General features: G+C 38.1%; 1 protein-coding gene and 1 non-coding gene across 3 annotated transcripts in view; both read left to right on the forward strand.

Annotated features, from left to right (window-relative positions):
* Window positions 1–735: 735 nt before the first annotated feature.
* Window positions 736–842, forward strand: LOC138377662 (U6 spliceosomal RNA). The gene has a single exon (XR_011231828.1). It is a non-coding gene; the product is annotated as a U6 spliceosomal RNA (small nuclear RNA).
* A 7,480-nt stretch (window positions 843–8,322) lies between these two features.
* NUP205 (nucleoporin 205) overlaps window positions 8,323–27,744 on the forward strand; it is a 76,380-nt gene continuing 56,958 nt past the window's right edge. Inside the window, exons 1-8 of one of the 2 annotated variants that reach the window (XM_069462547.1) lie at window positions 8,323–8,378; window positions 16,424–16,566; window positions 18,095–18,266; window positions 20,229–20,373; window positions 20,768–20,927; window positions 21,611–21,839; window positions 22,972–23,147; window positions 27,245–27,420. In XM_069462547.1, the coding sequence (XP_069318648.1) occupies window positions 27,277–27,420 (144 nt within the window). In that variant the 5' untranslated portion in view covers window positions 8,323–8,378; window positions 16,424–16,566; window positions 18,095–18,266; ... (3 more) ...; window positions 22,972–23,147; window positions 27,245–27,276. The remainder of the gene's footprint in view (window positions 8,379–16,423; window positions 16,567–18,094; window positions 18,267–20,228; window positions 20,374–20,767; window positions 20,928–21,610; window positions 21,840–22,971; window positions 23,148–27,244; window positions 27,421–27,744) is intronic. The other variant, XM_069462548.1, reaches the window with a different exon arrangement.

Consider the following 27,744-nt stretch of genomic DNA (forward strand, 5'->3'; position numbering starts at 1 on the left):
CAGATTAACGGATGAAATTGTCACGTGTAAGAAATCCTAAGAGATGTAGTATAAATGTGTTATAAAAATTTGGAAGACCAAGTTCAATTTAGAAATAGGAGTGCTTCTTTTTTTTTTTGGAGACAGAGTCTCGCACTGTTCCCCGGGCTAGAGTGCTGTGGCGTCAGCCTAGCTCACAGCAACCTTGAACTCCTGGGCTTAAGCAATCCTCCTACCTCAGCCTCCTGAGTGGCTGGGACTACAGGCATGTGCCACCATGCCTGGCTAATTTTTTCTATATGCATTTTTAGTTGTCCATATAATTTCTTTCTATTTTTAGTAGAGATAGGGTCTCACTCTTGCTCAGGCTGGTCTCGAACTCCTGACCTTGAGCTATCCTCCCGCCTCGGCCTCCCAGGGTGCTAGGATTACAGGCATGAGCCACCACGCCTGGCCTAAAAAAATTTTTTTTAAATAAATAAGTAAATTTTTCTCTTCTTTACTTTTAGTGTTTTGAAAATAATTAAAGGAAGGGATCCTTCCAATGACCTATAGGTTTGAACATAATTAACAACTTTTCCTGGTTATTTGTGGAGTGAGCCTAGTTTTTAAAATGATGCATTTAAAAATGAATAAATAAATTAATAATGAAACAGAAAATGAGTACCCAATAAGGGATTAATGTCTAGAATATATAAAGAACTCCTACAACTAAACAATAAAAAAAAGCAACCTGAGTAAAAAATAGGCAAAAGCGTGCTCGCTTCGGCAGCACATATACTAAAATTGGAACGATACAGAGAAGATTAGCATGGCCCCTGCGCAAGGATGACACGAAATAAAATTAAAAAAAAAAAATAGGCAAAGGATTGAATAGATAGTTCTCTAAAGAAGATACACAAATGGCCAATAAGCACATGAAAAGATGCTCATCACCACTAATAATTAAGGAAACGAAAATCAAAACTACAATGAGATATCATTTCATACTGATTATGATGGCAATTATAAAAAACCCCAGAAAATATAATAACAAGTATTGGTGAGGATGTGGAGAATCTGGAATTCTTGTGCATTGCTGGTGGGAATGTAAAATGATGCAGCCACTATGGAAAATGGTATGATCATTCTTCAAAAAATTAAACATAGAGTTACCATATGATCCAGCAATTCCATTTCTGGGTATTTACTCAGAATGATTGAAAGCAGGGATACCAAGAGATAGTTGTACACTCATGTTCATAGCAGCATTATTCACAGTAGCCAAAAGGTAGAAGCAACCTGTGCCCATTGACAGATGAATGGATAAACAAACTGTGTTATATACAAACAATGGAATGTTATTCCACCTATATGAGGTACCTAAAATAGTCAAATTCATAAAGAAAAAGTAGGATAGTGGTTGTCTGGGGTTGAGGGGAGGGAGGAATGGGGAGTTAGTATTTAATGGGTACAGAATTTCAGTTGGGGAAGATGAAAAAGTTTTGGAGATAGATGGTGGGGATGGTTACAGAACAATGTGAAAGTACGTAATGCCACAGATGCAAAACTGTACACTTCAAATTTTTTAAAATGGTTAATTTTAGGTTACGTATATTTTACCACAATGAAAAGAGTGAGTACCCAATCTTGATGTAGGTACTATGCAGAGTTAATGTCAGAAACCAAGAAACAAAAATATTTTCAATGCTAGATAGTACCTTTTTTGTCTTTAAATTAAATTTTAAAAAATGATTAACTGGCTTTGGAGTTATTCCTATGGCTGGAGATTGAAATCTTAAAATCACAGTCAAATTCAACTCTGAGTACCTACAGCCACATCAATTTTCTATCTAATTTTAAAAGCATTTAAATTAGTCTTCTTACTACTCATGTGCCTATTAAATGTGCAATTTAAAATGTATAGATTTGTACAACATGGCTGAATTAACACTGCCATGGGAACTTCATTAACAGAATTCACTGATGCTGTACTATTATTAGTACTGAATTCATATATCTTTATCAGACACTTTATTCAATAGCTCCTTTTTCCTTTCCTTAACCCCTATACTTTACCCTCATCATTCTGCAGTGTAATCATCCTATTTACTAGCCCAGGATATCTTCCAAGCACTTTATGTTAAATTCATATGTCACTGAATCTTCACAGCAATCCAAGGGAAGTATTATTGTTTCTATTTTAATAGAGGAGGAAACTCAGGCTCAGAGACTCAATGACTTGCTCACTATCACACAGTAAGTCACTGGTGAAGTTGAAATTTAAATTCAGGGCAATCTGCCTCAGGAGTCTCTCCCCAACTCCTCCAGCTTGCTTTGCCTTCCATTGTTTACCAGTCTCTTTCTAAAATCTCAGCTCTCCTGTGATGTGGGAAGAGAAGACACAAAATACACATCACTGAAAAACTGCCCTAAACCAAATTACGAGGAGGAATGAATGACACACACAACAGCTTCATGTTAATCTGGAATCTTTTTTAAATTCTTCTAGGCAGGGTGTGGTGGCTCACGCCTGTAATCCTAGCACTTTGGGAGGCCAAGGTGGGAGGATCACTTGAGGTCAGGAGTTTCAGACCAGCCTGAGCAACATAACTAGACCTCACTTCTACAAAAAATAGAAAAATTAGCCAGGTATTGGTGGTGTGTGCCTGTAGTCCCAGCTACTCCAGAGGCTGAGGCAGGAGGATTGCTTGAGCCCAGGAGTTTGAGGTTGCTGTGAGCTAGGCAGACGCCACGGCACTCTAGCCCGGGCAACAAAGCGAGACTCTATCTCAAAAAAAAAAAAAGAGTTTGAGGTCTCAGTGAGCTATGATGATGCCAGTGCACTCTAGCCTAGGTATCAGAGTTAGACCTGTCTTAAAACAGACAAACAAAAACCAACTTCTTTCTCTAATTTATTTACTTATTTTTTACATTCATTTTCACTTGGGAATATTTCCCATTGTCCTTTGTTTCTGAGTTTACATCATGTCGTGAACAGTACAGTAGTTGATTTCAATTAATGCTTTCTTGTTCGTCATACAAACGGTTTCACTTTGAGCCTTCTTCTGATAGGATGAATGCTCTGCTCTTTCATCACACTCAGACAGAATTCTGCTTTCCTTGGGAGCTCCCCACTCTCCTTCACACACTGTTGCCCAGGGCCAGAGCCAAGTATTCATGTTAATTCCCAGAATACAATCCAGAGTCTTTCTAATCATATAAACTGACTTACAATCAGCACTTTCACACTACTCCTACCCGATTTCCTGTTTTATGTCATGCACCGTGTGGCACAAGCCCTTGTCAAGACCAAAGGCTTAACATAGAGGGACATGTGGAGTTTCCTGTCCCCTTCAGAGCCACATTGGTAGTCCATTTATTAGGAAAAGAGAGACCTCACCTTCTAGAGTTTTCAGACACTTGCAAGAGAAATGGTGGCTTATGAAGCCATCCTCAGAGAACCCACATATAGTCTGGCAATGGGTAGAAGGCAGCAGCTTGACCTTTCCTCTTCCTTATTCATTCAACAAACTTTTATTGGCTACCTACTGGGTACCTCTATTCTTCTATGTGGAGCTTTCAGTCCAGAGGCACAAAGTTAAGAAAAATTACAACATGTTAAGAGAAAGCACACGAGAGGTATTTAGTCCAGCCTGGGGTAGGAATGGGGAAGGTGATCTTGAAGGTTGAGGCTTGAAGGCCAAGTAAGACTAACCAGATGATGAATGGGCTAAAGGTATTCTAGAAAGAAAAGATAGCAACAACAGAGATTCAGAGGGAAGGAAGACGTGACATGGCAGCCAGAGGATGGTGACAAGAAGGGTTGAAGGGTTTTAGGGAAAGGATGAAGTGATCCTTCTGGTTATAGGGTGGAAGGTAAATTGGAAATAAGTGAGACTGGAGGCAGAAAGACCAGTTAGGAGGCTGCTAGAATATTTCATCCTATGAAAGGAAGCCGCTCCGTGGGACCCAGTTGCTGTATTTGGTTGTGGGTCCCTACAGGAAAAGCTAGGGCAAATTTGCTTCCTACTCCACCAGAGACTGCCAGTATTCCAGAGCCAGTGGTTCTGCAACTGTGGTCCACAGCTGGCCACCGACTGGGGAGCAAAACATAGTGGTGAACCTGTCATGTCTGGGGTCCTCCACTCGGCAGGATATGGAAAATTACAGAACTTGAAACATTTAAAGTTCTAAGCTTTGTCCAGAGGAGTTGTTGCAGCTCTGTAAATACCAAACCTTGGCTTTATCACTCTTTCACTGGTTTGTTCCCTTCTCTCTTCCCCATACAATTTCATGACCATGTAAAATCCTATCATCTATCCATTCAAATGCCACTTACTAATTTGCATTTCCTGGATTCCAAATGAGAATTAGCTGTCCTTGTTTTAAGATCTCAAAGAACTTTGTGTATACGGTTGAAAGTCAATTGGGGCAATGAAGGAGGTTACCAGTAATGGGTCAGTTAGACTGGGACACCACTGTTTAACTGCTGAGCGCTTCCACGTCTGTAGTGCACTCTAAAAACTTGGTTAAATTAGTCCTAAGTAATTAAGTATACCTCCATTTACACTTATTTTGCCTTAGAAATAATTTATTTTTAGGGCGGATGCAGTGGCTCACACCTGTCATCCTAGCACTCTGGGAGGCCAAAGTGAGAGGCTCACTTGAGGTCAGGAGTTCAAGACCAGCCTTAGCAAGAGCGAGACCCCCGTCTCTACTAAAAATAGAAAAATTAGTCGGGAGTGGTGGCATGTGCCTGTAATCCCAGCTACTCGGGAGGCTGAGGCAGGAGAATTGCTTGAGCCCAGGAGTTTGAGGTTGCTGTGAACTAGGCTGATGCCACGGCACTCTAGCCCAGGTGACAGCAAGACACTGTCTCAAAAAAATAAGTCCTAGGATTAGAACTTGTCCAACATAATTTCCTCTGCATTCTCCTGGTCTAAGCAAGTCATAAGGCCAACTTAGATTCAGTGTGGCAGATAATTACACAATGGCTTGAATTCAAGGACCTGTGCGTCATTTGGGGGTGGCTTTTAATAACAGTTTCCCATAGGAAGCTAACAGTTTTACTGGGTGCAGCAGTTCATGCCTATGATCCCAGTGCTTTGGGAGGTCTAGGAGGGAGGATCATTTGAGGCCAGGAATTTGAGACCAGCCTGCAACATAGTGAGACCCCATCTCTACAAAAATTTAAAAAATTAGCCACATATGGTGGCACATGCCTGTACTCAGGAGGCTAAGGTGGGAGAATTGTGTGAGCCCAGAAGTTTGAGGCTGCAGTGAGCTATGATCATGCCACTGTACTCCAGCCTAGGTAACAGAGCGAGACCTTGTCTCTAAAAAAACAAAAAAACAAAAAAAAAAAAAAAAAGAAAAGAAAAGAAAAAAGAAAGAAAGAAAGAATAGAAATAAGCTTTTAATGAGGAGACAATTGTTGCAGCAGATAGGGCCATAATAGAGGTGGGTAAAACTGCAATAATAGGGCTGTAGGGAAAGAAACCCCCAAATCGGTTGAGGGGGAGGGGATCCTGGCTAGCATCATGGAGGCAGCATTACCACAAGGCCCTGAGACTTGGAAGGTGGGTCATGTTTTGAGGTTAACTTGGTGGTCAAAAAGGGGTTGGGGGAGGGAAGGAAGGTCAATCCAGGAGGATAGAAGAGCAGGTGTGAAGGCATCGATATGTGGTACAAGTAAGCATTTGTCATTGGGAGATAATGAATGGTTCAGAAGGATTAAAGGGCTCTTGAGGAAGAGTATGGATGAAGAGGTTGAAGAACCAAGCTGAATCAGATCAGGAAGTGTCAGGAGTGCCTTGCTAAGAAGTTTCAAATGATACTCTTCGTAACAGAAGATCATTGAGAAATTTCGATTAGGGCAAGCACACGATCATGTTTGTATATTTAAAAATCACTTTGGGAGTCCATGAGAGGGGGATGAGATGGAAAGACCAGTGAGAAGGCTATCGCATAAAATACCAAGCGTGACATGAGACCTAAAGAGAAAAATGGCATAGAGAGCAGAGATGAGAAAAAGGGTTCCAGAAATATTTATAAGGTGGAATGAACAGGATTTGGCAATTGAAGAGGAATATAGAATGACTCCCAGGTTTCTGAGTTTGGCAACTGGTTGGATACCGATGGTAGAGTTTTAGGGGATAAGTGATAATTTCAGTTCTGGACAAGTTGATTCTGAGATGCCTATATGACAATCAGTAGAGAGATGGAGTGGAGAGGACTGAGCTAGAGATATAAATAATAATTCATCAGCAACAGATGGTAGTAAGAAGCCATAAGATTTCCCAGAGAAAGCCTGTAGAATGAAAGGATAGAAGCTGGGGGATGACCACAAGGGAAGAGCTACACTTAGTGGGTGAGAAGAGGAACAGAAGTTCATGTAGGAAACTTATAATAAAAAGAACTAGAAAGATAGGAGGAAAACCAGGAGCGGTGGTGTCCTGCAAGCCACAATAATTTTCATAATACAGAAATAAAATGCCCAAGGAATTTGACAGTTGATCACTGGTGACCATACTGAGAGCAGTTTTAGAAGGGGTTAGATAGCAATATCCCGATTGCTAGAGCGTGAGGAATCCTGTGAGAGAATGTTTGTAAGTGTAATGGTGGGAGAGGGGGTTGCTGCCAAGTTAAAGAGTTACTTCATAGGTAGCAAAGTGGTCTACTGAGAAATAAGTGTGTGGACTTAAAAGTGCGTGTGTGTGTGTGTAAGGCTTGTAATAGTTATGCAGAGAAAGAAAACCTTTGAACGCCACTTCCTGTCATTTCCAACTCAATATTCTTCTCACCTTCGTGATAAATTTCATGAAAAATCCCTTTGCCTTTTCATTCTCTCTTCCCCTCTTCACTCCTTAAAACCACTTTCACTGTAGTTTAGCATTTGTCTCTATACAACTACTTTAAAAAAAAAAAATCACAGGTGACTTTGTGTTTTACCTAATGTACATTGTGTCACTTGATATTATTTGTTCAAAAGAATGAATATGCCAGATATTCTTAATAACGTATGCTATGATTTTGTCTAAATTATTTGATTCTGATTTTCAACAGTGAAATGGGAATAAAGCCCTATTTCCTTTCACTTTCAGTAAAATGTCAGAGAATTGATAAAATGAGATTGTAAGGCACACAGACCATCTCTGACATAAATAGCTATAGTTATGTCATCTCCCCAATAAAATTATTGCAGGGATTAAATAAGATAATGCATATAAAATTCTTAGTAGATATCTGGTATATGATAGCAAGTGGTAATGATTATTTTTTTTCAGTTTGAAAATTAGCAAGCTAAAATTTAACAAGTGAAAAAAAGAGGGTCAGTTATTTTGGGTGTTAGAAGACTACTCGGTGATTAAAAAATATGTCTGGAATTTTCTTTAAAATAATCTGTGTGTAGGGGTAAGGGAAATTGGCCATGTTATTGAAGCTGGGGTTCATTATTCTAATTTGGTATATGTTTGAATTTTTTTTTTTTTTTTTTTTTTTTTTTTTTGGTGACAGATTCTCACTCTGTCGCCTAGACTGGAGTGCAGTGGTGCGATCACAGCTCACTGCAAACTCCAACTCCCGGACTCAAGCAATCCTCTGGAGTAGCTGGGACTACAGGCACGCGCCACCACGCCTGGCTAATTTTTTTATTTTTTGTAGAGACAGGGTCTTGCTATTGCCCAGACTGGTCTCGAACTCCAGGGTTCAAGCGATCCTCCCTCTCCCCCCCACCCCCCACCCCCTCTCTCGGCTCCCAAAGTGCTGGGATTACAGGCATGAGCCACCGCGCCTGGCCCTGAAAATTTAATAATAAAAAATTATGATTTGTTTCGCTCTGTATAACTATGTTGATACAATACACTCGGTAAATTGAAATGTCATGGAAACTTAGGTCAAATGGCTTTTCGAGGTGCAGACACCTTACACCCCACACCACTCTCCAATGTAAGGGAGCAATGCAAGGAAGATTCAGTTTGAAATGGAGGTGATTTGAATTTATAGCATCATAAGTGGGCATCATTTTAATAACTAGTCTCAGAATACTTTTTTCTATTCTACCTGCTTTCCCCCTTCCACCTAATCAACCTCACTCATCATTAGAAAAAAACTACCAGTCCCAGGATGCACGGCACGAAGAACGTCAAAGCGAGGACCTCGCATCTTTGACCTGGTTGCCCTCGCCTTACTTGAATGGGAATAATGCCAGAGAAAATTGATGTTTGTGACCCAGAGCAGATGTGGGAGTGTTTTGTACGCCTGGCTCGGCCAGACCGCGCCTTTCGCAGGGGACAGCGTGGTACTGTTTTGCTCAGGCTTCGCCCAGGGCAGCCTCTCCTCTTCCTGGGGCCTCCATGCGGCAGGAGGGCTCCGTTAGTGCGCCTCCAAGATGGCGACGCTGTTGGCGGTAAATTCGGGTGAGTGCGGCCGGGCAGAAGAGAAACGATGGGGCAGAGCGATGGCCGGTTCTACAGGGAGCGTCCCGGGCTGTGAGGTTTCTCGGAGTCCAGATTCCCACTTGTGCGCAGTGTCTGCTTTTTTCTACCTCTGGGCCTAGAGTCCCGCCCCTCCCCAGTTTGAATGGCGCGCTTCGGCGCAGAGGCTGTAGCCCTTGAGTTGGGGTTAGAGAGTCGAGACGATGAGGGCTTGGTCAGCTGGAACCTGGTGTGTGATCTCTTGCAGCCCAGGGCTGAACCTGGTCCCTCTCACTTCCAATCACACCATGAGTGTGCGGCCCGAATTTTGGCAGGATACGCGTCAGGTCTCTAGCAATGAGGCCATACGACCTGAGATATTTTTCAGCCACGAGAGGAGGCTGAAAACTCACGCGTCAAAGTAGGCACCGGGGTTCCTCATGGGGTGGGGATGGCGGTTTTGTAGGCTGCAAGTATGCCCGATTATGAAGTCTGCCATCCAGAAGGTGGCCAGGAGGGGAGTGTCGCGCGCTCAGCAAATGTCTCCCAGGTCTGAGGGTGTGGTCTGGCCCTAGATACGCCTGTACTTTTGGGGCAGTAGATTTTCGGGGTGAGGTAGAATCTAGAAGGTAGTAAAGGAACTCTGGAAGATTTGGGGTGGGTCCTTTTTTGGTGCTTATAAACTCGGGGTTACCACTCTCCTGGGGTGTTTGAAAGGACGCATTTTGATTGTCACATTTTCTGGGATACGCTGCAGGTACATAGCAGGCAGGGCAAGGAAGCCAAAAGTCCTGCACTGGGAAGAACAGTCTTTTTTTTTTTTTTTTTTTTTTTTTTTTTTTTTTTTTTTTTTTTTTTTTTTTTTTTTTTTGGGAGACAGAGTCTCACTCTGTTGTCCAGGCTAGAGTGAGTGCCGTGGCGTTAGCCTAGCTCACAGCAACCTCAAACTCCTGAGCTCAAGCGATCCTACTGCCTCAGCCTCCCGAGTAGCTGGGACTACAGGCATGCACCACCATGCCCGGCTAATTTTTTCTATATATATTTTTAGCTGTCCATATAATTTCTTTCTATTTTTAGTAGAGATGGGGTCTCGCTCTTGCTCAGGCTGGTCTCGAACTCCTGAGCTCAAACGATCCGCCCACCTCGGCCTCCCAGAGTGCTAGGATTACAGGCGTGAGCCACCGCGCCCGGCCGGGAAGAACAGTCTTGAAAAAGAATTTCCTGCTCAAAATGTTAATACTTCACTTGAGATACTTAAATACTTAAATTCCCGGGCAAAATTAAGAGAATGTTTGTGTGGTAAATGAAGAGAATCTCGTTCAAGATGACTCTTACTTACCTGGGTACATTTTCTGTCTCTGTGCAGTCTTTTTTTGCTTTTTTTTTTTTTTTTTTTTTTGTATTGGTTTGTTCTGCTATGCAAAGGACTGATACACTTGAAAAGTCTAAATCTGCGTTTTATAAATCAAGCTAATTCAGAAACACTATGATAAATTACTTTTTCTAAGGCCACGTTTACTGAACTCCTACTATGTCCCAGCATTGGACTGAGTGTTGTGTTCGGATTATCTCATTCAGTCCCCTTTGTACCTGTGAAGTAGCTGCTGTTAAATATCCCATTTTACAAGTTTGGAAATAGAGGCTTCAGGTGGTTAAGTAACTTCCACAAGTCAAACAGCTAATGATTCTAAGCCAGTCTTATGTGCTTGAACTATTGCATGGATGCTAGTACTTGAGCACAACCTAATTCATTTTTATGGCATCATATTTTTATATATTTTATATATCTGAATGTTCTTAATGTTAGTAATGCTATTACATGCTTAATAGAGCTGTCCCTCCCTCCCAGCTAGATGTACTTAAAATCAAGGCTTGCATGTTATGTGTGGTTATATACATTTCTTTAGTACATACTCATCCCAAGTTATTATCATTAAACAAGTCATTGAAGCAAAAGAGAAAAGGAGTTGCCAACAGCTGCAAAGGGTATGTATTATATAATAAAGCCTTGTCGCAGGAGAGTTTAATTGGCAACATAGGAAACATTTTTAAAAGCCAAGAGTCAGGAGAATATATTTTTAAAAATTAAACATCTTAGGGACGCAACCCAATGTCCATCAATGAATGAATGATGAATGAATGGATAATCAAAATGTGACATACATGCAGTGGAATATTATGCAACCTTAAAAAGGAAGGAAGTCCTGTCACGTGCTACCACATGGATTAACCTTGAGGACACTGTACTAAGTGAAATAAGCCAGTCCCAAGAGACAAATACTGTATGATTACATTTATGTGAGGTATCAGAAGTAGTCAAACTCACAGAAACGGAAGGTAGAATAGTGTGTTGCCAGAGGCTGGGAAAAGGGGAAATGGGAAATTGTTGTGTAATGGGTACCATTTTGCAAGATGAAAAAGGTCTGGAGATCAGTTGCACAAAGTCAGTATATTAAATACTTAACACTACTGAACTGTACACTTAAAAAAGGGTTGAGATGGTATTCCATGTTATGTGTGTGTGCTTTTTTAACCACACTTTTAAAAAATTAAACATCTTAGAGTGGTAGAGAAAAAAAAAATAGAGGTTGTAGAGTTCTAAGACCTATGCTTGAATTTCAGCCACATGACTTCCAAGTATTATGACCTGTATCATCCCTGCTGAGTAGATACACTCACAGGCTTGTTATGAATAAGCAACCATTAACACTGCTTGACAGTCCTTCTGTGGTAGTCTGGTCACCCCTGTCCTGTTCACGGCAGTGATGATTTTAGACCTTTCCACACTCCTCAAATCTTTAACCTCCAACTGACCCCTTAAACTCCTAGTCACAGAGAAAGTAGAAACCAATAGGCATGAACTCTCTTTTTTCATCCTCAAACCTACAATTCTAGATATATCTGTACCCTTTTGAATAAGTTTTGCTCTGTCTTCCTAACTAGGGTAAATTCTACCCTTCATGTCCTTTTCCTGATCTATTACCCCTTTTCTGTCTTGTATATCTATCTCTCTTTTGCTCTTTCTTTTCTCTCCACTAACCCACCTCCTTATCTTGATCTCATTCTTCACTCCAATTACTGTTCTTTCCCCCCCCAATTCACATTCAAACCTTTGGAAAGATTTGTCAGTAGTCACTGAGTCCATTTTCATAACTCCTATTCCTCTACCCATTCTAGTCTGTTCCTATTCTCATCAACAGTTCTCAATAAGGTTTATGTGTTCTTTTATTTCACAGAGTCCAGCAGACATTTTAAATCTTCATCTTGCTTGATCTTTCAGGGTAAAGACCAAAATCCTTCATTGATTGATTGATTTTGAAACAGGATCTCACTCTGTCACCCAGGCTGAAGTGCAGTGGCATAATCATAGTTCACTGCAGCCTCAAATTCTAGGCTCAAGCGATCCTTCAGCCTCAGCCTCCTGAGTAGCTAGGACTACAGGTGCACACCACCAGATCCAGCTCATTTTTCTTATTTTTTTGTAGAGATGGGGTCTGGCTGTGTTGCCCAGGGATACTGAACTCCTGGACTCAAGCAGTCCTCCTGCCTCAATCTCCCAAACGCTGGGATTACAGGCATGAGCCACCATACTTGGCCCCAAAATCCTTTAAATGGGCTAGAAAGCCCTGTGTGGTGTGACAGTTGCCCACCTTGCCAAACCCTTGTTCTCTGTACTCCTGTGCAGTGTTCCCTCTTGCCATAGGAACCCACATGTTGTCCTGTCTTCCTGGAATGCATGTCCTCATCTCCCACCCCTCAGTTATCTTCTACGTTTATCCTTCAGATTTCAGCCTAATCGTCACTTCCTCAAGGAACCCTTCTCTCTCCTGACCTCTCTAGCTAGGTCAGATTCCCCTATTATGTGATCTCTTGCCCTGGGTACCTCTCCTTCATAGCACTTACTACAATTTGATATTATATTTATGTATGATTATATGACTAATATGTTTCCTCACTACACTGTAGCTCACCAGTACCTTATACATGATGAATGACTGAATAAATGTGACTTTGTGGAGGTACCCCTAAACGTTAAGGAAAATACATGTATTTCTCAAGTCAGTCAACTATATGTTAAAAAACATATTTAGTAATTTTGAAAAGTTTATAGTCTCATTTAATTTGTAATTGGTAAGAAGATATTTGCTAAAATTAGTCAAACTGAAGGTAAATATTTGCTGCAGTTACCTTCGGTGATATGTTGATGTTAATAATGGACTAAGTAGGCCAGTATACATGTTTTTTTTTTTTTTTTTTTTTTTTTCCTGTGTAGGATTTTTGTTCTGTTTTTGGATGCCTCCCTGTAATGGGGGAATAAAGGAATTTTTCTCTACAACTCATTGACCTTATTACACTAAGTATGTATAGTATAAGGAAATTTATTAGTGTTTCAGAGGTCCTATTGTATATTAGATATTGCTTTTAATGGACAAATATTAACTTTTGTCAGCTATATTTTTTTATTTATTTTATTTTATATTGAAACAGAGTCGCACTCTGTTGCCTGGGCTAGCGTGCCATGGCGTCAGCCTAGCTCACAGCAACCTCAAACTCCTGGGCTCCAGCAATCCTTCTGCCTCAGCCTCCCGAGTAGCCGGGACTACAGGCGCATGCCACCACGCCTGGCTAATTTTTCTATTTTTAGTGGAGATGGGGGTCTCGCTCTTGCTCAGGCTAGTCTTGAACACTTCTGAGCTCAAACAATTCTCCTGCCTTGACCTCCCAAAGTACTCGGTTTATAGGTGTGAGCCACCGTCTCTAGCCAATTTTGGTCAGCTCTTTATCACATTTCTGAAATACTGTGGTAAGGCATATTTCAGATTTGCCTGGGAGTCATTTTTGATACCTTCGTTTTTATCCCTGTGCCATTTGATTACCAATTCTGACTCTTTTCTACTACTAACAGGCCTTTCTTTCCTCTTTTACTGCCTTCATCCTAGTTTAGATTCCATCATCTCATGGGTGGCTTGCCTGTTATCCTTGTTTCTTTTTTTTTTTTGAGACAGAGTCTTGCTCTGTTGCCCGGGCTACAGTGAGTGCCGTGGCATCAGCCTAGCTCACAGCAACCTCAAACTCCTGGGCTTAAGCGATCCTCCTGCCTCAGCCTCCGGAGTAGCTGGGCCTACAGGCATGCGCCACCATGCCCGGCTAATTTTTATCTATATATATTTTTAGTTGGCCAGATAATTTCTTTCTATTTTTAGTAGAGACAGGGTCTCACTCTTGCTCAGGCTGGTCTCAAACTCCTGACCTCGAGCAATCCACCCGCCTCGGCCTCCCAGAGTGCTAGGATTACAGGCGTGAGCCACCGCGCCCGGCCTATCCTTGTTTCTAACACTTCCTGTTCTAGTCTGTCAGTCATACTAGAACACTGTTGTCCTACAATGCCAATTTTATTTTGTCATCTAGTACTTGAAACTTTCTCATTTATTAATGGGAAAATTTTTATCTTGGCACTGGAATCCAAGGCTCATTTCTACTCTATCCTTTGCAGTTAGAGAGGGCCAAGAAAATGATCCTGAGGGAAGTCATCTAGTCACCAGAATCTAGAGTCAGGTCCTCATTTTGGCAGGCCCAGAAATCTGATTTTTGTCAGTGTGTCCAGAGTTGATTAGGTTCCATTCATTGATTTTCTCTAATCAAATTCGGAAAAGACATATATAAACTAGCACGCCAGTTTATTGATCTTTAGTGGGAAGTATATCTGCATAGGTACTCATGTTGGTTTTTCAGTACATTCTTCATTCTAGAAATTTATATAACAAGCTATATTTTAAATCAGAAGATTGGCAAGTATGAGATCAAAGCAGGAGAAGCAAAGCAGGGAATTGGATGATCTCTTTAGGTAAGAAAGGTCTAAACATGCTGATTCCCATTCTCTGACATCTCCACACCGAAGACCTAACATATCATCTCCTGCCCTGATCTTCAGATTAGTTTAGGTTCTCCCTTTTATATGCTATCATAGCACTCTGTACTTCATCATACTTTTTACTATACTGATAACTGGTTTTGAATTCTATGTTTAATGTCTTTCTTCTCAACCTGTAAGTTGCAGGAGGTCCAGGATCCTGTCTATCTTGCTCAGTCTGTAGTTCATGGTACATGGAAGGCCCTCAGGAAATATTTGTTGAGTGAATGAAAGAATTAATGGATGGTCAGCTTGACTGGTTTAGTCTGTCCTCTCCCTGCACATCCCCCCCTTAAAAAATATTTCTCAGTTTGTTCATTGGGTTATAATGCATTTAATTATGTTATGGTTATATTTCATGCCATTCTTACCGTCCTGGTAACTTTATTTGGATTTGGGTTTTCTCAGATAACATTTTAACATGTTTATAGACCATCCTTTCAAATTTAGGCTATAGTTAGTTCCAAGTTTCATCTGTTGAGTAATTAATTGATTGGTTTTGACTAGTTTCCCTTTCAGAGTCTTTATAAACACATGGGTACCTTCTCTGATTATTTCCAAACAGAAACCTTGGACTTTGGGGTAGTATTTTTTAAATGGTAGGTCTAAAATCAATTTAGTGGACCCCCCAACAAAAAGGGAGAACAAAATATAAAATATTAGAGTTCATTGAATGTAATTAATGAATGACTATTAGTATTTTATATAAAACTTTTTTTTTTTTTTTGTTGAGACAGAGTCTCACTTTGTTGCCCAGGCTAGAGTGAGTGCCGTGGCGTCAGCTTAGCTCACAGCAACCTCAGACTCCTCGGCTTAAGCGATCCTACTGCCTCAGCCTCCCAAGTAGCTGGGACTACAGGCATGCGCGGCTATGCCCGGCTAATTTTTTCTATATAGATTTTTAGTTGTCCATATAATGTCTTTCTATTTTTAGTAGAGACGGGGTCTCGCTCAGGCTGGTCTCGAACTCCTGACCTTGAGCAATCCACCCGCCTCGGCCTCCCAGAGTGCTAGGATTACAGGCGTGAGCCACCGCGCCCGGCCTATATAAAACTTTTGTTTCAGTTTTGCATATGTATATACTGGCTTGAGATATGAAATATTTCTTACTATGGGTTGCAATCAAAAATTTTGAAAGGTCCTACTGACCTCTTTAATCTTGCTACTCCTCTGTGAATTCTCTTTCACACTTTTCACACCTGTTTTTGAGCCTTTGCTCACACTTTGCCTTGTCCTTTCTTTGTCACCCAGATTTTCCCCATCTTTCAAATGCTGCACAAGTGCAGCCATCCCTTAGCAATCTTTGACCATCATTTTGACTTTTCGAAATTCTTACATTATTTGTGGCAAAAATTATATTTCTTTTTTATATTGTTATTGAAACATTTCACGTATGTACATTTTGTCTCCCAAACCTGATCGTGAACTTTTTAAAGACTAGGGTTGTTTCTCCTCTCTCCTATGATACCTTACTGTTCATTTTTGGAGCTTAAATATTTTTAGGTAAATTGATTTCCTGAGTTTAGACGAATTAGCCTAGTTGTGTCTCTCTACTTACGAGACTATTTACCAGGTATTTCTGAAATACCTCAATTCATCTCCTAAAACATTTTCATGTTCCAAGGATTATGTACAGGGGCAATATAATTTAGTGATTAGGCTATACTATGATGTTATAACACTGCGTGGGTTCAAGTCCTGCTTATCAAGTGTGACCTTGGGTGGTGAGTGTTTTGACCTCTCTGCCTCAATTTTCATATTTATAAAATGACAGAAGACATAATGCTGACCTCATAGGGTGTTATGAGTTATGATAATACATGTAAAGAGCTTAGGACCATGCTTAGTAGCACATAGCAAATGTTCATTCGGAAAATGTGATCCTTTTTATATGAGTTTATAAAATTATTCCATATACTGTTTTTTAATAGCTAGTGCCTTAGCCAAAATAAAGTACATTTTTTCAGCTTCTCAGTTTTCTAAAATCTGAGTACTTTCCTAGTCCTGCTTTTCATTTGGATGACAGGGAGGGAAGGAAAGGCACATACCTTTATTGAGTGCCTGTGGTATGCCAGGTACTGTTTTGTGTGTTTTACCTAGTTTTTAATGCTGGTTTTATTTCCTTTTTTTTTTTCAGCTGCTAGTCTATGGGGTCCTTACAAGGACATTTGGCAAACAGTGGGAAGTGCTCTTTGGAGAAGACAGCCTGAAGCTGTTCACCTTCTTGACATGATTTTGAAGAAACACAAACCTGACTTCATCTCATTGTTCAGAAACCCAGTAGGAAATTTTCTTTTTTGCTTTTTGGATTGTTTTGTTTTTTAATAAGATTGAAGGAGCAAATTAACTCTTAATGCGCGTCAACAAAATGTATTACTTGTCTACTCCACTGATTCAGTGATTTTCTTTTAAAATGTAATTTTTCCTAGGAGCAAGTATTATCTTCCTTTTTTCTCCATGGAAGTTAATACTGTATTTATCTCTAGCTAGGAGATAAAGTTAATAACATTTGAAGATGATTTAGGAAATTCAGTATATTCCAAAAATACTAGCTGTCTTAGAATTTCTGACCTGTATTTAATAATACATCTAAGCTTGGTAAGATTGATGATTTTACTTATTTCCAGGTACACTTTAGCATTTTAAGTCTTCATAGTGTTATTTAAGTTGTTAGCTGAACTAATTAATTCTTGCATGTCATTAATGATTGCATCTTGAAATTCTTTGCAACTAGGAATATGGTATTTTAGTGGAGGGGATTCAAATTTGGAAACTCCTTTCCTTGCTGTTTGACAATTTTCTTTTATATACTAATAAGACCATCTACGAACTATTTATAGGATTGTGTTACAAGAAATGACTTTTTGTTTTTTGCCCTTTTTTGCTTACTTTTGTAGAAAGAGCCCTAGCCTGGGAGCTAGTTGAGCTGAGTTCCAGTCTTGGCTCTACCACTGGAGAGTTGTATGACCACTGACAAGTTATCTGACTTATCTGGGCGTCAGTTTTCCCATCTATAGTACAGGAGCTGGAATAAATGACCTGTGTAGCCTTTTTCAGGGTCTAAAATTTTAAGATTTTATGATCTTTCAGTCTTCAGTTAATTCTGTGTGTCATTTGTTAAATATTTGAACCAATCATTTAGGAAATAAGGCCACATTTTATATAATATATTAATAAACTATTATTTGCTCAACTAGGTAATTCGACAATTTATATATTCATTTGTTATTTCCCACCCGGGCTGGAGAGTAGTGGCATAATCATAGCTCACTGCAGCCTCAAATTCCTGGGCTCAAGTGATCCTTTTCCTTCAGCCTCCCGTGTGCCACCTCACCTGGCTAATGTTTTTTATTTTTTTTAGAGATGGGATCTTGCTATGTTAGCCAGGCAGTCTTGGACTCCTATCCTCAAGTGATCCTCCCACCTGGGCCTCCCAAAGTACTGGGATTAAAGGTGTGAGCCTATTGCACTTGGCCTGAAAACATTATTATTTTTATTCATTAAATATATAATTGAAAAAGTTCCTTAGAATCTTGAAAAATAGTATGCTATTTTGTGTGTTTTCTCCAGATTTTGTAGTTTGGAGTTTAGTAGAACAGTTATTGCAAATGTAGTATTAGGATAAAAAGTAGAAGGTAATGTAAAATGTTAGCTCATAAAGGTCTGATTCTAGACTATCTAATAAGAAATACTTCTGTTTGTCATATTACCAGGCTGTGTTATTCCACAAATAAACTTCTGTAGGTAATGCTTCAGGACCTCTCTCCAATGTGCTATTTTCATTATGATTACAATTTTGTCATTGCAGCCAAAAAATGTTCAACAGCATGAAAAGGTTCAGAAAGCCAGTACAGAGGGAGTCGCCATCCAAGGTCAGCAGGGAACCCGACTTCTTCCTGAACAGCTCATTAAAGAAGCCTTTATTCTCAGTGACCTTTTCGATATTGGAGAATTGGCAGCTGTTGAGCTTCTTCTTGCTGGTAGGTTGACATCTAACTGAAACTATGGTAAAGTAATGCAGAATTATAAAATTATTCACTGATATTTTAAAATACTGTTTAGATTCCACAGTAGTTTCTCTGTTTTTTTTTTTTTTTTTTTTGAGACAGGGTATCTCTCTGTTGTCCAGGCTAGAGTGCAATAGCATAATCATAGCTCACTGCAGTCTCCAATTCCTAGGTTCAAGTGATCCTCCTGCCTCAGCCTCACGAGTAGCTGGGACTACAGGTTTGCACAACCATACCCGGATAATTTTTTATTTTATTTTTTGTAGAGATGGAGTCTCACTATTGCCCAGGCTGGTCTTGTACTCCTGGGCTCAAGAAGTTTTCCTGCCTCGGCCTTCTAAAGTGCTAGGATTATGGGCATGAGCCACTAGGCCCAACCAGATTCCATGATAGTTTCTAAGGATGTAGTTTGACAAAACCATCTTCAAAAATATTTTCTTTTGTTTATCTTTGATTAAAGGGAATACTTCAGTTTAGTGATCAGAGTTGTTAAAGGTAATTGAACTGTTTTCAGATAGGCTTTTACATGGTATTAATAATTTACTAGCAAAGAATAATTGGTTGCATCTCCGAAGTTTAATAGCACATAGCATTTATTGTCATATAGTGAGTAGGGAAAATAAGATCACTGCTTTTTTGGAGTTTCTTTTTGAGAGGGTGATTCAGATAATGAATGAATAGCCCAAAAATAAGATAATTCAATAACAGTAGTAGGAAAAAAATAAAACAAGGCAGTAGGATGTAGAGAGGTGGGTGCTGGTTGAGGTACCTCAAAAAGGATACTTAGAAAAGACCTTTCTGAGATGGGGATATTTGGTACAATCCCTGACTGATGAGAAGGTGCCAACCACCCAGATCTCTCAGGGAAAGCTGTTCTAGGCAGAGTGAGCAACAGGTGCTTGAGGTGGGAACAAAGGCATTGTTTAAGCATAAAAAGACCACTGTGGCTGGAACATGATGGACGAGGAAGAGAGTGGAGAAAGGTGTGATACAGCAGAAATCAGGTCATGTTTGATTTTATAGGCCATGAAAATTATTTGGATTTTATTCTAATTGCAATGGAAAGTTATTGTTGAGGACTTTAAGTAGAAATGTTACATAACCCAGAATAACTTTGAAATTATTTCTCCAGCTGCTATATAGAGAAAAGATTGAAATTTCCATAAAATAAGCAATTCATTTTAGTTATAACAGAAGAGCCATGTGAAGAAAATATGAGCATTTGTATTTATTTATTTATTTTAATGGATTTACGGGATGCAATGGTTTTTGTTACATGGATGAATTGTATAATGCTGAAATCAGGGCTTTTAGTGTTCCCATCACTAGAATAGTGTACATTGTACCCAACAGGTAGATTTTTATCCCTCACCCCACTCCCCCCTTCTCAGTTTTCAGTGTCCATTATGCCACTTTATGACCATATTTACCCCTCCTTTAGCTCTCACTTATAAGTGAGAACATGTGGCATTTGTTTTTCTACTCCTGAGATACTTCACTTAGGATAATGGTTTCCACTTCCATCCATGTTGCTTTGAAAGACATTATTTTGTTCCTTTTCATGGCTGAGTAGTACTCCATGGTTGTGTCTGTGTGTGTGTGTGTGTGTGTGTGTGTATACACACATTTTCTTTATAATATGGGCAAGTTTCTTGCTTAGCATACGTAAATCACAGATGAAGGTAAAATTGAGAGTTTGAAAAGTAGTGAATTCCATGTGACTGCTGGTGTTCAGGCATAAGTTGAATGGCCCTTTGTGTTTATTGTTTGTGCAAGGAGTGAAACAGTGGATGGATTTTTGAAGAAGAATATTAAGACCCCTTAAACTCTGAGCTTCTATGATTCTTTGAACTGAACATTGGTATAGTGATTTTTGTCTCATCCTAAACACATATTTGTTTATTTACTAAATGATTTCTCAACTTCCTTTTTTAGGAGAGCACCAACAGCCACATTTTCCTGGCCTCACTAGAGGATTAGTAGCTGTTCTTTTATACTGGGATGGAAAGCGGTGCATTGCCAATTCCCTGAAAGTCTTGATACAGTCTAGACAAGGGAAGACATGGACCTTAGAACTGAGGTCTGTTTGCTTCTTGGGATTTCAGGGATCAAGTTGAAATTACTTACAGAGTTACAATTTTAGAAATAACAAAAATATTCTCTTAGTATTGTATAATTTAAGTAAAATATGTAACATGAGCTGAGCCGTTTACTCCCTTTTTCTGTCAAGAATGATTTAACAGTTTAAACCTGTTTTATTTTGTTTGCAAATAAAAAATAATTCAGTTATTTACGGTTAGAAGTTTATTGAAGCTTGATGATCTAGAAAACTTGAAAAGAGGTTACAGTTCATCCTGGTTGTTTTCAGTAATACAATATTATTGTGAAAAGAGTATTTGCTGTATCTGTTATTATAAGAAATAGAAGCAATATTGTTTAATATAGCTTTGTTTATTGATTTCTTTTCATTACAGTCCAGAGGTGGTGTCCATGGTAACACGCTTTACAGATGAGCTGATGGAGCAAGGATTGACTTACAAAATCCTTACTCTGGTGTCACAGATTGATGTGAATAATGAGTTTGAGAAACTACAGCGAGAGAGAGGTTTGGGCAGAGAAAAACATCGCAAAGAGGCAAGGGTTCAATGAAATCAATTCATGGGTTGTCTCTGTCAAATCTCACAGGCAGAAACATCATGACGATTAGAATATTCTTTTAATGTAGGCAAAGGAAAATTAGTAATGTATTTTTTTAATACTTTTTATTATACTAGGTTTTTATTTTATTTTTCCAGAAAGAATTATGTAGCTGACACCATGCCCAATTGCTACCTTTCTTTTTGCTTTGATTATTATTTTTAATTGACACATAATAATTGTACATATTTATAGGGTGCAATGTGATATTTTGATATATGGATACAATGTGTAATGATCAAATCAGGATAATTAGCATAGCTATCACCACAAATATTTATCATTTATTTGTGTGGGGAATGTTCAAAATCCATTCTTCTAGCTATTTCAAAATGCAGTATACAATAAATTATAAATTATAGTCACCTAATAATGAAATTGGTGACTGTTAAGAAATTGGTCATCCCAATCTCTTAAGGAACTTAAGGATGAGGAGTAAACATAAGAATGATTCTGAACAAATCAAAATCCCAGAGGTGAGATTTTTAGGGTCACTTGTGGATTCAGATAGGTTTATTTCATTAGCCTTTATAAAAAATAGTTTATGTTAATATTTTAGAATATATTATAGGCTTTACTGTAATTTATTTATATTGATAATTATATGTTTTTATTTCTAGGTTTCTGATCTCATCAAGGAGTGCAGGCAGTCTCTGGCAGAAAGCCTTTTTGCTTGGGCTTGCCAGTCACCTTTAGGCAAAGATGACACCCTCCTCCTTATTGGACATTTGGAAAGAGTGACAGTTGAGGCTAATGGCTCACTGGATGCTGTGAATCTGGCTCTTCTTATGGCGCTTCTGTACTGCTTTGATATCAGTTTTATAGAACAAAACACAGAGGAACGAGATGGTATTGAATTTTATACCTTTTCATACATTTATTTTAAAAAATCAGATTTTAAATTGTGGAGATAACATTTAAGAAGAGTGATATTTTACCTACTAAAATTAAAAAATCATCTATTCCTTTATGTGCAATTCATTCATATTTGAATATTTAGATATAAGATCATATTTAAAAAATAGATACCGGCCGGGCGTGGTGGCTCACGCCTGTAATCCTAGCACTCTGGGAGGCTGAGGTGGGCGGATCGTTTGAGCTCAGGAGTTTGAGACCAGCCTGAGGAAGAGTGAGACCCCATCTCTACTAAAAATAGAAAGAAATTATATGGACAGCTAAAAATATATATAGAAAAAATTAGCCGGGCATGGTGGTGCATGCCTGTAGTCCCAGCTACTCGGGAGGCTGAGACAGGAGGATCGCTTGAGCCCAGGAGTTTGAGGTTGCTGTGAGCTAGGCTGACGCCATGGCACTCACCCTAGCCTGGGCAACAGAGTGAGACTCTGTCTCAAAAAAAAAAAAAAATAATAATAATAATAATTACCAACTTGTTAGTTGTTTCTGTTGTCTTTTTGGGATTTGGAATGGAAAGTATTAAAGGACATATAATACATGGTCATGACTTACACATGCTTACTTAATTGCTTGTTTCTTTACTGTTCACATTTTCAAACCTTTCATAAAAGCATCCTAAGAGATGACTATAATTTCAGTAATATATTATCTTTGGCCTGTATTTTCTGTGAAGTAGATAAAATACTTTTGACCTTTAGATAGCATTGATTTATATTTTAGGATTTATATGCAGATTCTTTCTCAAAGGGAGATCTGGAACAAAAAATTTTATATGCAGAAAAAATGAGTGGCTCTTATTTTTTTTCTTGTTTATTGTATACTTGTAAAATTCACTGAAAATAGTGAAATTAAAATTTAGGATTATTATTTTCCTTTTCCATGTTTAGTTTGTGTATAATCCTTAATAGTAGTATACTCTTTGGTATGTTAAAAGTTAATGTTAATTAGTTATTTTTTTTGGTAAGTATGCTTAGATTTTCTGACTATTGGACATTATTCCTGTTTATCAAAAGTGAGAATTTATTTAGCTTATGTTTTGTAAAGTGATCTATTTTTGTGTTTTCAGATATGATTCATCAACTTCCATTGCTGACAGAGAGACAGTACATTGCAACAATTCACTCTCGTCTTCAAGACTCACAGCCTTGGAAACTGCCTGGGCTGCAAGCCACTGTTAGACTTGCCTGGGCACTGGCATTGAGGGGAATATCCCAGCTACCTGATGTGACAGGTAAATTGACTGTACATAATTTCGTTACGAGAAACAGCATATGAGAACTTAATGAAATTTTGGAAGGGCTGTTATCTTTGACATATAAAAGCATGAGCATATGAGGATATCTTTAGTTGTATTATATTAAGTGAAACTTCATTATGTAGTGGTAAAATACAAACCTTTTCCTGTCTCCCAAAATAAATTTTAGGAAATATTATTTCCCTTTCTTGAAGCCAGTAACTGTGCCTTTTTATCTTCAGAGTAAGAGTTTAAAATTTGAAGTGACAATATCACATTAAATATTTTTTTAAATCAAGATTTACCGTTGCTGGGCTTGGTGGCTCATACCTGTAATCCCAGCACTTGGGAAGCCAAGATGGGAGGATTGCTTGAGGCCAGGGGTTCAACACCAGCCTGGGCAACAGGGTGTAATGGCATGCACCTGTAGTCCTGGCTACTTGGGAGCTGAGATAGAGGATCACTTGAACCCAGGAGTTTGAGGCTGCAGTGAGCTATGATCATGCCACTGCACTCCAGCCTGTGCAACACAGTAAGATCCCATCTCTTAAATAAAAAAAAAAAAAAAGAAAGAATTAAAATTTACTATTACTTTCATTTTTATATGTTTTGCCTGTTGGTTTGTTCACAAACTAATTTTTCACATTGTGTCCAATTAAAAGAAATATTATTTTTACATAAAGTGTATTAGAAAGAAAATATGTTGATCAATCAAGAACAAATGTGTACTGGGCATGTGTCTGTAGTCCCAGTTACTCCAGAGGCTAAAAAGGGAGGATCACTTTAGCCAGGAGTTCAAGGCTGCAGTGTGCCCTGATTGCACCTCTGAATAACCACTACATTCTAGCATACATAGCAACATAGCAAGACCCAGTTTCTGTATATTTTTTTTTTTTTTTTTTTTTTTTTTTTTGTTGAGACAGAGTCTCACTTTGTTGCCCAGGCTAGAGTGAGTGCCGTGGCGTCAGCTTAGCTCACAGCAACCTCAAACTCCTGGGCTCAAGCGATCCTACTGCCTCAGCCTCCCGAGTAGCTGGGACTACAGGCATGCGCCACTATGCCCAGCTAATTTTTTCTATATAGATTTTTTTAGGTGTCCATATAATGTCTTTCTATTTTTAGTAGAGACGGGGTCTCGCTCAGGCTGGTCTCGAACTCCTGACCTTGAGCAATCCACCCGCCTCGGCCTCCCAGAGTGCTAGGATTACAGGCGTGAGCCACCGCGCCCGGCCCCAGTTTCTGTATATTTAAAAAAAAAAAAAGAAAAGCAGATGTGGAATCCTCCTGACTTTGAAGAGTCTGTTAATTCACTATAACATATCCTATTCTGCTGTTTACATTCATGTAATTATTGTACTAATGGTGATTTATTCTAACAGGATGAGAACTATGCTTGCAATTGGAAGCCCAAAGAATTGTCACTTCTGTAGGTTTTTATAGTAAAACTGGGAGGGCTTTGTTCAAGTTTATAATCCATGTCAATGTTTTCTAGTCCTAAAGTGTCAACAGATTTTATCTTATCAATTACATAATTCTAGAACATTTTGTTCACTAGGGTCGTGCTGTTCCCAAGAGTTTGCAGAAAGCTTTTTTTGTATTAGGAATCTTTCTTTGGCCACTTTCTTTTTTTTTAATGTTAGAGCTGATAACTAATTAGCCTTTACATTCATGTACAAATTCTTTTTCTCAGTTATACATACCCTATTCATTTGTAAGTCTTATTTCAGTACTTTTTTGGAATTAAGTTACCCTTTAAACTTTTAAGTGGCTATGTGACAGTTATTATTAATGCAATTCCTATACTGTAATTTTATTCCATACCATTGTCTTAATCTTGACAGGCACAATAGAGTAGGCTATAATTTGCTATAGAATAGTAGATAGAAATAGGATGGATTCACAACCCTTTCAAGTCCCAGATCTTTGGCTACTTAATCTCTTTGGTTTTATATGCTCATACCCTTTTATAAACTTTAGTAATTAGGGTATTATAATTAGAATTTTTAAACTATAAAAATTTTTCTATGTTAATTTGCATTAAAAAATTGCTAAAAGAGATGAATAGCTTATATTGTAGAAATGGTCACTTATCAAAATAATCTAGACAACTTTTTAACAAAGATCTCAAATTTGAAAAAGTATTTCCTACTTTCATCTAGATTTCTGAAAAATTTATTGAACATGTTTATTGCATTCTTATTTTATAAAAAGTGTGCTTGCACTTTCACTATACAAAATTTTAGCATACTGTTTTAGGCATTAAAACTCAATTATATATATAAATAATATATATATGTTAATGATGCCTTATTACCTAATTAGTCTTCAAGAAGTAGTTTACGAATTGATTATTTTGCAATTTTAATTCCAGTGTTTCCAAGTTCAAGTGAAGGTTTGGAATTGGTCATTATTAGTAATATTTAACATAAATTAATTAATAATTTTAATAATTATTAGTCATAATAAAGAATTAAGAAAATATTTTGTTCTCAAAGAGTTTCTATGCTATGGGTAGATATGCAGATTTTATTTCAAAATATAAAACAAAATATAAGCCAATAAATAAAACCCCAAACCATCTGTTTTCCTCTGGTTGAGTCTATCCTGGCTTTTATCTATTCTTGACCCTTTTCAAGGCAATGAAATGTACTTTCAGTAACACATTATGTGTTTGGTCACCATGACAATCAAACAGTATAAAACTATGTAGCAGTTCTTTTCCAAAACCAGGTTGCCACAAAATTGCGTAGCAATTTTATATTTAATATTTAAAAGAAGTAATCGGTGTGATGGAATGATACACCACCACCTAGGACGTACTCTTACCAAAAAATTCAATTAAGTCAGATCAAGCCTTTAGATCAAATTATTAATACTGATTTTTAATATATCTGAAGGAAAGAGATAACCCATGCCACTGGAATGCAATAACCCTAACCACTGGGATGCAATGCCAGACCACACTGTGGAAGACTAAAGGATAAAAGACCCAGTTTCTTCAGCAAATAAAGGGCAAAGGAAAAATAAGAAAGATGTATGGGGAGCCTACAGGTGTATCAGACCTTATTTGCATCTGGATTTAAGCACAGAGACTGCACAAAAGATAAAAAGCAAAAAACAAAGCCTAAACCTTTCATGACATTTATGAGACAGTTGTAAATTTGACCACTGTCTGGATATTTGACACTGAGGAATTACTTTTTAAGATGTGATAATGGTGTTGTGTATGTAGTTTATTTTTGTTTTGTTTCTTAAGTATCTTTTTGAGTTGTGTATTAGAAATACTTATGGATAAAATGTTAAATTGTCTAGAATTTGTTTCAATGTAATTTAAGTGGAGAGGGGGAGGCAAGATATGAAATAAGATTTACCACAAATTGGCCAGGCACAATGGCTCACACCTGTAATCCCAGTACTTTAGGAGGCTGAGGCGGGAGGATTGCTTAAGGCCAGGAGTTCAAGAGCAGCCAGGACAACATAAGCAAGCCTCCATCTCTAAAAAAAAAAATTAAATAAAAAAGATTGACCATAAATTGATAATATTGAAATGAGATAATAGGCATGTAGACAGTCATTATATTAGTCAATTTTTAGACACCTATTTGAAATTTTCCAAATAAAATGTTAAAAAAATTATAAGTAAAACAGATTATCTTCAAATTAAAATATAGTTTTTCCATTTTAGCTACTTGGTTATCAAATTAGTAGAGTTACTTAACTAGTCATATTCAGGTTTTGGTTCTTACTTGGCTGTGAAGACTTTTTCTGAATGACCCATGAGATTGGGATTAAGGTGTTAGTGTGATTTTAATATGTTGATATTTAAATAATATAGCTCCCTGGCTACATCAATGTTAATGTCACAGATCTCCAAAATAATTTTTATCACTCATGATGTTATTAGAAGAGCATATGTATTTCTAATGTACATTTTCAGTAGTTCTTTGGGGTTTATAACTCAATGACAGTTATTTATAGTCTCATTTTGTGCATAGCACATGCTAGAAGATTGGGAAGATGTCTTAACCATCAGCAGAGTATTGTGAGATATAATCTTGGTTAATGAGTTTTCCTCCCTGTACTGTTTTTTAAAATATATTTCTAGCTCTGGCTGAATTCACAGAAGCAGATGAAGCAATGGCAGAGCTTGCAATTGCTGACAATGTTTTCCTGTTCCTCACTGAATCAGTAGTAGTGTCAGACAACTTTTATCTGGAGGAATTTTACATTCGTAGAATCCATAATCTCATCACAGATTTCCTTGCACTTATGCCAATGAAGGTAAGTGTCATAATGTAGGATGAATAAACAGTAGAAGAATTTTATAAAGTAGTTTAAAACTGATTAGCTTTATGATTTGGAAATTAATAAAATCTTTTATACAGACTAAAATTTGATAGTAGTTGTATTTCAGCTTGTGAATCAGTTTGTGACTTACTGAATATTTTTGTACATGATTTGGAAAAGGCATAGTGGAAAATCTCGTTTTATAGATAATTGTGTAGACTCTTAGTTGTAGTGTATAAATGAGCTTCAACATGGATGCAGGTAAAGTATGTAAAATGATGGATTTACGAAACTAATGCAAAGGCTACTTTTGAGTAG

The sequence above is a fragment of the Eulemur rufifrons genome, chromosome 29 (assembly GCF_041146395.1).
Source record: "Eulemur rufifrons isolate Redbay chromosome 29, OSU_ERuf_1, whole genome shotgun sequence".
NCBI classification, from domain to species: Eukaryota; Metazoa; Chordata; class Mammalia; order Primates; family Lemuridae; genus Eulemur; species Eulemur rufifrons.